The following is a 12,316-nucleotide window of genomic DNA, read 5'->3' on the forward strand; positions in this document are numbered from 1 at the left end:
AGGTAACTCTGACATAGAAACTATTACTGCAAAGACGAATGTATTCCAATGCCTCACTACTGAGTTCCCAAGAGGGGAGGTGGGGAACCTTCTATCCCGTCTTAAAATGTGGACAGTAGCGGGGCGCCTGGGAGGCTCACTTGGGTAAGCACTGGACTCTTGCTTTCAGCTCAGGTCACGATCTTGCGGTTCACGAGTTCAAGCCCCGCGTCGGGCTCCATGCTGACAGTGCGGAGCCTGCTTGGGATTCTTTCTCATTCTTTCTCTCCCTCTCTCTGCCCCTCCCCTGCTGTCCCTCTCTCTCAAAATAAATAAAATTTAAAAATTTTTAAATGTGGACGGTAGCTTCTCACATGGCAGACTGCTGTGAAGAAAAAATACAGTTCATCTAAGGCACATAACTTGTATCCCGTGAACATCACCCATTACTGTGCACCCCTCACCCACCGTTCACGAAGTACCTTGAGTTTCTGGACTCTGAATTATTTTATGACTCTATAACGCTAACGTAATGGTTAAGAATGTGGCTTACGGTGTGAAAATGACCTACCCTACGTTCAAATCCTGTCTACCCCTTTCTAGCTCCGGTTAAGTGCACGGAAGGAGCCTAGCGCTGCCCCGGCCGAAAGGGGTCTCCCTAAGTGGCAAGAGTGCTAACAGCAACGATGAAGACGAGGGTATCCACAGAAGTATGAAAAAGAGAAAAAAAGGAACCCAAATGTGTGTGTGAAAGAGGTGGCAGGATCCACGGCACAGAATTCTTGGAAACAACTTTTTATTAAGGGGAATGAGCGGCACCTTTGTCCCAGCCAGAAGCGGAGGAATAAAAGTGGCTTGAACACAAGTGAAGATGTGACGGAACTCAGAGGAGTCAGGAGAGTCCTCAGGGAGGAGAGCACAGAACACGACCTCAAGGAGCGAGGAGGACAGACACGAGGCTCTGACCTCATTTCCGCCCACGAACGGTATGTACCGACGAAGCAGCCCTACCCTGCCACAGGCTTCGCTGCCGGCCCACGGGGTGCAAGTACGAGGCCAACGACACACACAGCACAGCCAGGAGCCCGCTGGTGGGGAGGGGGTGCCCTGTGTCCTGCACAGGACATCGGGACACTTAAGACCCGGGGTGCCTCCAGGCTGGAGGTGTTCGAGTGTTCTAGAGAGGTCTGTGGCTTTCACTGGCTTCTCAAAGAGGCGTGCCATCCAAAACAAAATGTCAAAACCAACAGTACTGAGAAGCAGGGGGATGGACCACGAACACGTGATCCATTGTGGGCTCTTTCTTGGAGTTCCTTCTGGACCACGGGTACATTTCTCCAGCGAGAGACTCCTCCCCCAGATCTTAACTGCTTCTGTGTTTATTCTCTCTGGATGTTTGTGACATCAAATCCAATCTAGTTTCAAAAACACCCTCTGCCTGAAATTCTTGCTTCAGATGACCTCCATCTGAAAACCAACAACACATGTACCTCCCCCCCAAACCCCCCCCCCCGCCCACACACTAGCTGATGTTTTCCTGTAGTTTCAAAGCTCTGTTCTGTTAGAAAGCAGCTTATTAGCAAGAGCAGAGGTTTTATGGTCAAGAAGGGCTTGGGTTCGGGGTCCCCGGGTGGCTCACTTGGTTAACCATCCGACTCTTGCTTTCGGCTCAGGTCATGATCTCATGGTTCGTGAGTTCGAGCCCCACATCAGGCTCTGTGCTGACAGCTCAGAGTCTGCATGGGATTCTCTCTCTTTCTCTCTGCCCCTCCCTGGCTTGCTCTCTTTCTCAAAATAAATATACTTTAAAGAAAAAAAAGAAGGGCTTGGGTTCAGGTCTTCCATCACGCTAACACCAGGCAGGGTCAGCCGAGGATAACGGGACACGTAACTGGGGCTAACGGGGCTACTGCAAAGATTAATGGCGCTAACACTTGCCAAGAGGCTAGTGCCCTTTCCTGGCGTATTTGCCAAGAACATTTTAAACTTCCATTCACAAGCTGATTTGCATACTTCTTTCCCCCATAATTTAGCTCCCATTGAGATGCACCTACAATAATCCAAAACTTCCCACAGTTTTAAGACTTGAGCGTTTCTAAGACAAAGGATCTTCTAAAGAGTGCACAAAGAGCACACTGTGGTCCAGAGAAACTGGCTGTGGGGTCGTGGAGCTAGTTCACGGGAGACAAGAGAGAATAGCAGACTTCCACTGACAACACAATGGCTTTTCAACTGTATACCGCACTGTCGCCTTAGATGTGTGGGGACTTTTTAATTTTTGTTTTTAAAGCAGTTTTAGACTTACAACGAAATCGAGAAAGGCAGAAACTTCCCATAGACCCCTGTGCCCACACACGCATAGTCCCCTCTATTATCAACATCACTGAAACGGGACATCGTAATCACCCAAAGTTCATAGTTTACGTTAAGGTTCACTCCGCTCCAGGTGTTTGTGGTACATTCTATGGGTTTGGACAAACACGTGATGACTCGTACCTACTACTAGAATATCATGCAAAGGACGATCAAGTTCCTCTGTGCTCTGCCTGTAGTCATCTCCCCTCCCTTCCCACACCCCCGGCACCCGCTCATCTACTCACTGTCTCCATGCTTTTGCCTTTTCCAGAACGTCATATAGTTGGAACTTCTCAGAGCGGCTGCTTTCACTTACTAATACGCATCTGGAGTTCCTCTGTGTCTTTTTGTGGCCCGAGAGCTCATTTCTTTTTTAGTGCTGGATCACATTCCAGTGTCTGGATGGACCACTTTATCCATTCCCCTGCTGGAGGGCATCCTGGTTGCGTCCTAGTTCGGGTGATTGTGTACGAAGCAGGTTTTGGTGCAGACCTAAGTTTTGTTCCGATGGGGAAACGCTAAGGCGTGTGCCCGGTGGATCCTGCTGAGTGCGCCTGGCTCTGCAAGAAACCACCACACTGCCTTCCAAAGCCGCGCCGTTTCGCTTTCCCACCAGAGACGAATGACCGTTCCTGTCACTGCACGGCCTCGCCAGCATTTGGCGTTGCCGCCGCCGCAGACTCTGGCCGTTCTAGCGGGTGTGTGCGGCTAGTATGTGAGGTGGGGCATCTTTTCGTGCACTCCTTCGCCATCCACGTCATGTGCTGAGGTCTCTGCACCATTTTTTAATGAGGTTGTTCGTTTTCTTACTTTACATATTTCTGGTACATCTTGGGTAACAGTCCTTTACCCGACGTGCCTTTTGAAAATATTTTCTCCCAGTCTTTAGCTCGCGTTTTCATTCTCTTGACGTTGTCCTTTCGAGAGCAGAAGCTTCTTTAATATTAATGAAGTCCAGTTTACTGTTTCTTTCACGGGTCATGTCTTTAGTCTGAAGGACTAGACATGGGTCACATCTTTAAATATCTGAAAAAGCATCACCAGAGCCAGGGGCCTCCACATTTCCTCCTGTCGTATACGAGTTTTATAGTTTGGGTTTTACGTTTAGGTCTATGATCTGTTTTCTAGTTCATTCTGTGAAGGGTGTAAAGCCTGTGTCTACATTTTTTTTTTCCACGTGGCTGTCCAGCACCGTTTATTAAAGGGCCTCTCTCTGCCCCATGATGTTACCTGCGAGCCTCTGTCAAAGATCAGTTGACTGAATTTTGTGAATTTTGGGGTTTTAGCTATTTAATCAATTCTACCAATTTGCTGATCTTAAATTCTTAACATAGGTTACTCCTAGGCAAGAACTAATTGTTTTAAATCTAGGCGGGCTCGGTCAGCACCACCTAGTGTATTTGTATAGGACACATGAAATTCCTTAACAGTAAGAAAAAAGTCAGGGCGCCTGGGTGGCTCAGTTGGTTAAGCGTCCGACTTCGGCTCAGGTCATGATCTTACAGTCTGTGGGTTCGAGCACCGCGTCGGGCTCTGTGCCGACAACTCAGAGCCTGGAGCCTGCTTCGGATTCTGTGTCTCCCTCTCTCTCTGCCCCTCCCCTGCTCTCAGTGTGTGTGTGTCTCTCTCTCTCTAAAAGAAATAAATGTTAAAAAAAATTATAAAAAAAAAAGTCTTTAGAAAAAAAAAAAGTCTCATCACATCCTGATGGAAGGCTAGTGTGGGGCAACCACGGTTTTATAATGGTTACGTTGCCAAATACACTTAAAAGGAGAAAAACTTGAGTTAACCAGCAGTTAGGAAGTCATAAATGTAAACAAATTACTCTCTAAAAAGGGAGCTTAGAGGGCAGAATCATTTCCTCACCCACGTGGCTGCAGTGTGAATTTTAATTCTAATGAGAAGTCATGTTGACGAAACACTCTTGATAGGATCTCACCTCCAATTACGTGGGATCCAAGTGCATGGCTTTCTCAGGATAAAGGAGACCCTGAGTGTCTTTACTACGGAACATGGCAGGATGTGAGAACAATGAGCACACGGGGGGTAGACGCTTAACTGGGAGCCCACACTGCCCGGCCTGAGTCCGCACGGAAAAAGGCCGGCCAGGTGGTTGTAGGCAGATGAGGCAGAGGGGAAGTTAAGATGTTCATCCTTTTGGTGGAAAAGTAAGTTCAGAGTAAATGATTAAAACAGTAAAGGTTAAAGAGTGGCTATCAAACCACCTAGGTAGTAGATAAAAAAAAAATGTTGCTTCCACCTGTGTTTTTCTCTGGGATACTATGTACACAGAAGGACTCAATATAAAATAACTATTACATAAAATTGACTAAATAGTTAATCTCACTTGGCTGGGTGCTAAATTTGAAAGGATCCCAGTTACACGCCCTTGGACTTCTTTACGTGGTGGACACTCAAAGGCACCACAGAACATGCTACGGAACATCTCCTAGCCTCTCAGATCTGAGATACATTGTTTCCCATTTTTATATTTCTCAAGTCACAATGTAGCTTATAGTAGATATGAACAAGAAACGGGTTATTAAATATCACAACCAGTGGTATCCAAGAACAAAGAAAGCCTGAAAGAGGCTGAAAGAGATGGGGGTGGGGATTTGCCAGGGAACTTTCTTCCAGGGCAACGGTAACATTCTCCATCTTGACAGAGGTTCAGACGATAGGAATAACTCAGCAGAAGCAGATTTAAGCCTCGTGTATTTCATCACATGCAAATCATGTCTCCAAAGATAAAGATATAAATATTGGGCTTTAGTTAGCGTTACCTACACTGCAGCGTTTCAGGGGATGTGTGCGGATATCTACAATTGAACTTGAGATAAATCAAAGGAAGGGACTGATAGCCCATCAAAGTGGCATAAAAATTGCTTTATTTCTAATCAGCAGCCACAGAAGGAAACAGGATCTAACCTTAAGCAGAGCCTCCTGAAAACACACCTGCCACTGACCATCATCCCAGGGAGTCTCTGGATTGGAAAAAGACAGACCAGGAAGTGCAAATTCAGCTGTCTGTTAGCATCATGAAGCCCGACAGAATCCTTCATGCTCTCTCCTTGAAGCCCTCGTCCTCCTTTTCCGTCGAGTTTAGTACAGAATATAGAAGTCTTTTCTCCTGTTACTCTACGGCCAATTAATTTGCAATCCCCGGGTGCTGGACGCGAGGTGGGAAAGGAAGAATCTCCTCCCAACACAAACAAGAAAATGGAGTGATGCGTGGACACAAGGTTGAGCAGGTCAGTGTATCACAGAATACAGCCAAATATTACTGGTGGAATCTAGGTGGTAGGTCTAGGATCCTGGATTCAAAACTCTTCCCATTTTGCTTTAGGTTTGGAAATATCCACAATAAGATGCTTGGAAAAGTTAAAAGAGAGGAAAAGAGAAGGTACTTGCTGATGGCTACTCTGTGCTCAAGAAGAGAAAACCAGAGACTAGGAGCCTCGGCTCCTAAATGCAAACCTATTAATTGATGACAAATGAGTCTAAAATGATACTCATTACAAGCGCCCACAGAGGGCACTCTGGGTGACAAAAGTAAATTAGCGTTCGCTAAGCTTTCATTAAGTCCACAGCGGTCATCCCCTGAGTGTCTCCTGCTTCCAGACATTACACAAAGCCTCGTCAAACATGGTCACCCAAGCTCCCAAACCACCCAGTCAAGGAGGAGAGGTCCTGCACCTGGCTCCCTGCTTACTGTTCGTGGGGCTGCCGTCGTCCCGACACTGCAGACAGACGACACACGGATTCTCTTCTTCGCTGGCCCACAAGCAGGCTGTAGCTCACCTCTCCTATACATCTGGTGGGGTTCCGATGCCTAGATTCCTGTGTGACTATTAACAGATGCTGCACAATCGACAATCAGCCTGGTCTCTGTCTCCTGGTGAGTCCTTGGAAAGTCTGTCATTCATGGTGGGCCCAGAGAGCTTGTGCTAATGAGGTGACTCACGGTGTTCCAGGACGGGCACTGGCCACACTGGAAGACCAAGCAAATGGTTGCAACTTTGGGCATGTGAGCCGTGTGAAACCAGCCCAACATCCTGGGAGGGGAGAGGGGCTGGAGACTGAATTCAATCACATGGCCAACGATTCAATCGATCGTGCCTACTAACGAAACCCCAAAATTCTGGGCTCTAAAGCTTGGGTGAGCTTCCTGGTTGGGGATAAACAATGACAACATGCTGGGGGGGGGGAGGGGAAGAGCCAGAGGAGACGAAGCTTTACATTGGGGACCTTCTGAGACCTCACCCTCGCGGTCTCTTCTCTTGGTTGGCTCTGATTTGTCATCCTAGTGAATGGTCAAACCCAAGGGGGTAGCAACCCCCAAATGTATAGCCAGCTGGTCAGAGGTACAGGTAGCCTGGGACCCCCTAAGGCTGGTGTCTGCAGTGAGGGCCCTGTGTGGGGGAGTGCACTCTGGGTAATCCGTGTCAAAATTGCATTGCGAGGGATAACTGTTTTCTTTTTTTAAAGTTTGAAGTTTATTTATTTTGAGAGAGAGAGAGAGAGAGAGAGAGAGAGAGAGAGCGCGTGCGCACGCACAAGAGCAGGGGAGGGGCAGAGAGAGAGAATCCCATGCAGACTCTGAGCTGTCAGCATGGAGCCTGATGTGGGGCTTGAACTCACAAACCGTGCGGAATTTCTGAGCTGAAATTAAGAGTTGGACACTCACCCAGGTGCCCCTAAAGATTTTTTTTAAGTGTATTTATTTATTTTGAGAGAGAGAGAGAGAGAGAGAGAGAGAGAGAGAGAGAAAGAGGCAGAGAGAGAATCCCAAGCAGGCTCTGTGCTGTCAGCGCAGAGCCTGACGTGGGGCTCGGTTTCACTAACTGTGAGAATCACAGAGTTGGCTGCTTAATCGACTGAGCCACCCAGGGGCCCCTGCAATGGATAATCTTTAAAAGATGCTTGCAGATCAGGTTCTAAGTAACTGGCTTTTTTGGAGAATACAAGCCAATGGAGGAAAAAAAAAAAAAAAGCAAGAAAAGTGAGACTATTCCAAAATACTGAATTGAAGAGACCTAACTAATGCAAGGAGTGAGCCTCGACAGGATCACCGATTTTAAAAGTTACAAAAAATAGGTTGAGAAATAGCACAGAAAACCAAACACAGATTCTGCAGTAGACAGGATGGAACTGACGTTGGTCTAAGCGTGCTAGCGGTCCGTGGTTCCGTGGAAACACCCTCGTCCTTGGGAGATACCTGCTGAGGTATCTCAAGGTGTCAGGAGGTCTGCAATGACTCATAAAATGGTTACTCATAAAAGTTGTTTGTGTGCGCAGAGAATTCACAGAGTGAAAGGTATATAGCCATTTAAGGCATCGTTCTTTCGACTTTATAGGTTTGAATTTTTTAAACATAAAAACTGGCAGAAATGCATCAGCAAAAGTTTAAAAAAGGGAAAAAATGAAGGAAATGTGGTAAACATTTTAAAATCATTGAGGGGTGCCTGCGTGGCTCAGTCAGCTAAGCTTCCGACCTCGGCTCAGGTCATGATCTCAGTTCGTGGATTCGAGCCCCGCATCGGGCCCTGTGCTGACAGCTCAGAGCCTGGAGCCGGCTTCCGATTCTGTGTCTCCCTCTCTGTCTGCCCCTCCTCACTTACACTCTGTCTCTCAAAAATAAACATAAAAAAAAAAAAATTAAGATCACTGAAGCTGGGTGATGGGTTCATGGGGGCAATACACCATTCTACATCCATATGAGTTTTAAGTTTCAAAGTAAAACGCCTCTTAAAAATGATGCCAGAAAGGTTTTTTCCTTTGAAAACATATAGGATCACCAGTTCCTAAAAGTTCTTAATCTGTTCTTTAGTCCGTTGTCGTGGTTCCTCCTTCATTAAGAGATTTCATTCTTTTGTTTGAAATTTTATCTATTTCCTAAGCAGATACTATGTTCAGAACACCATGCCAGGTTCTCAGGGATTATTAAAAAGCAGTCACGGTAAGTCAGGGTTCCTACCTTAATAAATTGAAAAACAAGATACACAGGACAGAAATAAGTAGACAAGAACTGCAGTATATACAAAAAAAGGGTCCAATGAGAGAAAAATCAATGTGGGTTGGACCTTACTGTGTAGGGGGGTTCCAATTTTGGCATGTTCCTTTTTTTTTTTAAGTTCTTTTTTAATTTATTGGAGAGACAGAAAGCGAGAGCAGGGGAGGGGCAGAGAGAGAGAGAGAGAGAGAGAGAGAGAGAGAGAGAGAGAGAGAGAGAGAAAATCCGTGCTGTCAGTGCAGAGCCAGACTCAGGGGCTTGAACCCATGAACCGTAAGATCATGACCGGAGCTGAAATAACCGTCTGAGCCACGCAAGTGCCCCAATTTGGGCATATTTCCTCCCTGGAGGGAAGGCACAGAAGTCAGCCAGGATCCACTAAAATGGGCCAGATATTAGGTGCGGGACCGGCTAGGACAAGACAGAAATGTCCAACAACGTGACTAGAAACGGGGGCCTGAGAGAAGGAGGGGACACTGTAAGATCTTGGGGCCTAGAGTCCTAAAAGCTGATGACACAAGTAAGGACGCTGGGCGATGCATCCTGTCCGCACAGGCACGAAGGTTAATTTTGCAGTTTGTTGAGTTCAAGCTGCTATCGGTTCTCTACTTCACACCATACGCTCCGGTAACACCAAATCCTTGAAAACTGCCTGGTGCATTTCTCACCTGCCGTCCTCCACACCTGGAGGCTGCGCTGGACCACCCTGGTGCAGCCGGCACCGGGCTTCTTCAAGAAGCCACCAGGGATCGTGAGAAGGAACAGGGTCTAGAAACTAACCCGGTGGGCACCTGCCCACCTGAGCTAAGAATCCACCGGAAGCCAGTACGTACCGGCCGCGGCCGCCGCCTCCAGAGACCCAAGTCCCCTCCCCCTCCTGCCACCCCGCCGCCCGCCCCCCAGAGATGGAGTCTAGGGGTCCCTCAGGCTCACAGCCCTGCCATCCTCGACTGTGTTCACGCCCAAGACGTTGGCTCCTCTGGTCACTTAGGTCTGCTCGCGCTTTCTCCTGCTCCCACACCCCCTTATTTTCTGCTCCCCCCCTTTCCTCTGCACACTATGGGACCCCCATTCCAGAGGAAGCAAGTCACCCACACTGTCCACCTCTTCCTCGAGTGCTCTGCTCCCTCCTCTGGCTGGTTTCCTGAATGCCCTAGCTCCCCCCCCCCTCCCCAACCACTCCCAGGCAGACCTCTCAGGGGAGGACCACCCTGGTCTTCCCCGCCCCCCACCCCGCCCCAGACCCACGTCTGGAAGAAAGTCAGTGGCATCCTCCTCACTTACCATGATGCTGTTTCCAGACAAAGCCCCCGCCCTGCCCCACCCCTCCTCTCTGAGGTCACAGCATCCGATTTATCTCCCCCAGTAAGGTCATTAAAAACAAAAACCTCCAGTCTTGTTTCAAAAAAGAAAGCACTTTTTATTCCCAAAAAACTGGGAGGGAGACGATCTTGGAACGAAGGACACCCTCTAGGTGAAATCATGCCGCGTTATGAATGGCTGGCGCTACACGCTCCGTGATGTGTGCGTGTGACATCCCACACCCAGGCCCCTGGGACCCCTCCTCCCTCCCCAGCTACTCACGCCTGTGGCCACACCGCCCGCCCTTCCTGTGCACACACCAGTATCCCCAACGTTAATCTTCGATCTCTCCGGACCCCAGCGCTCACGCCCGACCGCTCTGCTTCCTCCCAGCCACCCCCTCCCCTGTGCCGCCGTCCCACTGTCCACGGCGGCAGCTTCTCCTGCCAATATTCTCGATTCTCTGGCTCCACTGGTCCCCACTGGCCGAACCGGCCATCGCTCCCCTTTTGACGGACTGGACCTGGTTCCAGTCCGGCGCTCTGCTGGTAGATGGTCCACAACAAGGGTCCCGACTATCTCACGCCTCGTTCTCTCTGCTCCCCGTCGTCTCCCACCCTGACTCTGGCCTGGGCCGCGTGTCTCACATGGGAGTGGGAAGGCAGCACACAGGACGCAAGCAGGCACTTGAACAATGCGCCCATCTGCTACTCCCGGAACCTTGCCGCCCCGTGAAAAGCCCGGGTCGGCCCGCTGGAGAATGAGGATGCAGAGGTGAGAGCAGAGCACTCGGCCAACAAGTGCCCCCCCCACCCCCCATCTGCACAGGTGTAGGGCCAGCCCAGCTGGGCTGCTCGGCCTGACCCAGATCCACCCGGAGGAGCCCGACCCAGTTGCTGGGAAGGGTATTTTAAGCAGTCAAGTTTCAGGGTGGTTTGCTGTTCAGGAAAAGCTAACTTGTAGAACCCAAAGGCTAAGCCCCGCTGGAAGAAAACGTACGCGACCCACAGACCCGTGTCAGCTGCTCCGACCGCTGTCCCCGCATTAGATCCCGGACTTGCCGCTTCATAGAAGAGAAGCCATCCGAGGAGAACCTCCTGGATTTCCAGCCCCCCGGGTCTCTCATCAGCATTTACTCTCTCGCACAGAGAACTCTCCACCGCCGACCTGCCCACCAGCCTTCACTCTGTTTCGGAGCAGCAGGCCTACACCGGAGGCTTTCGGTTTTAACTTTTCCACTTCCCCATCATTCAAGTGCACCTGGCCCGGCCTCCCTCTTGGCCCTGGTCACACCCGATGCACCTGTCTCCGTGGGGCTCACTCTGCCCCCTCAGCCTCGCTGACCTCTGCCCGACCCCTGAATGTACTTTTCCTCGAGGCTCCACACCCGGCCTTCGCTCCCCTCCTTTTACAGGGCTGCGCGGATGGGTCAGGTCTCGGCGCCTGGAGCAGCCCTCTCCTGAGCTCCACATTCAGGCGCACAGCACAGCAAATGACCCCACTGAGGCTGTGAGGACCCTTTCACTAACTCCCCCGCCTCGCTGAGCGGGTCTCCTTGCTCGCTCCGGATGCGGTCACACCTCTGCCTGAGGTCACTGCCTCTCGCCTGCAACTCCCAACAGCCTCCCCGCCGGTCTTCCAGTCCACCTGCCATCCACACCGCAGCCGGTCCGGTCTTCCTAACAATCCTTTTCTAAGCAGATCTAATGGTGTCCTGCTGTGGATACGGCCTCGTCCAATTCCGACTCTCTAGCACTCAGCACACAAGGCCCACGACCGTCGGTAATGTTCACCGGGTAAAATGTCCAGTAGCCCAACAGGCGCACATATAAACTCAAGCCCGAAGTGTCACAGATCAACGCTGAGAAACGTGGGAAAGGCCTGGTTTGACGGCCAAACAGTGAACCCCCAATTTAAACAACTCACATCATCTTAGTCTTAAAATGGTAAGTGCCAAGGTTTACGTCAAATTCTTAAAATTACTACTCTGCACCCCCCCACACCCCCTCCCCCAATTGCTTTAGTTTCCAACAGAATCAAAAACAAGTCCGAACGTTTGAAATTTACTTACGTGCAAAGAATTGACTGGTCCTCACGATCTAGAAAACAAAACAAAACAAACAAAAAAAAGAAAGTGACCATTTGCCTGGTGTTTTAAACACTTGATACAATAACGTTGCAGTAACGGCCCACAGAGTATTAGTAACTCCGCTCCTGCCCCGCTGCTTCCCCAACCCTTACAGGGCCCTAAATCCAGTCACCCTTGCTTTGCCTTACAAGGCCAGATCTTCGGGGGGGGGGGGGGCGGCGAATAACAGCCGGGCTTCGGAGGCTTTATGTGCCTAATCAACCTTGATTCTCAAGCCGTGTGCATAACGGCTTCACCTGGGGAACCTTATAAAAAACGTGTCCCCCAGGGCCCCTCCCTCCCGGAATCATTTTCAGGGGGTTGGGATTGAAATTCCCTGTTTCAGTAAGTTGCCCAGGTGACTCCGATGGCAGGGTGAGGTTTCAGAAAGGCTTCGAGAACACTCACAACTAGGGAGGAATCGTTATTAGAAAAAGGGAGAGAGAAAAAAATCAAACCCTGAGCGGGGAAGGCTGAAGGTGGACAGACATCTAGATGAAGCGTAACCGGCGTCTCAGGTCCCGATGGTACGGGCACCA

General features: G+C 49.7%; 1 protein-coding gene across 9 annotated transcripts in view; it reads right to left on the reverse strand.

Annotated features, from left to right (window-relative positions):
- The window catches only part of MYH10 (myosin heavy chain 10), a 131,178-nt gene that overhangs the window by 87,979 nt on the left and 30,883 nt on the right, over positions 1-12,316 (reverse strand). For 7 of the 9 annotated variants that reach the window (XM_023244685.2, XM_023244684.2, XM_023244686.2 and 4 more), the window contains exon 4: positions 11,721-11,748. The exons of the other annotated variants lie outside the window; for them this stretch is intronic. In XM_023244685.2, coding sequence (XP_023100453.2) covers positions 11,721-11,748 — 28 coding nt within the window. The remainder of the gene's footprint in view (positions 1-11,720; positions 11,749-12,316) is intronic. 9 annotated transcript variants of the gene reach the window in all.

Source organism: Felis catus, chromosome E1 (genome assembly GCF_018350175.1).
Source record: "Felis catus isolate Fca126 chromosome E1, F.catus_Fca126_mat1.0, whole genome shotgun sequence".
NCBI classification, from domain to species: domain Eukaryota; kingdom Metazoa; phylum Chordata; class Mammalia; order Carnivora; family Felidae; genus Felis; species Felis catus.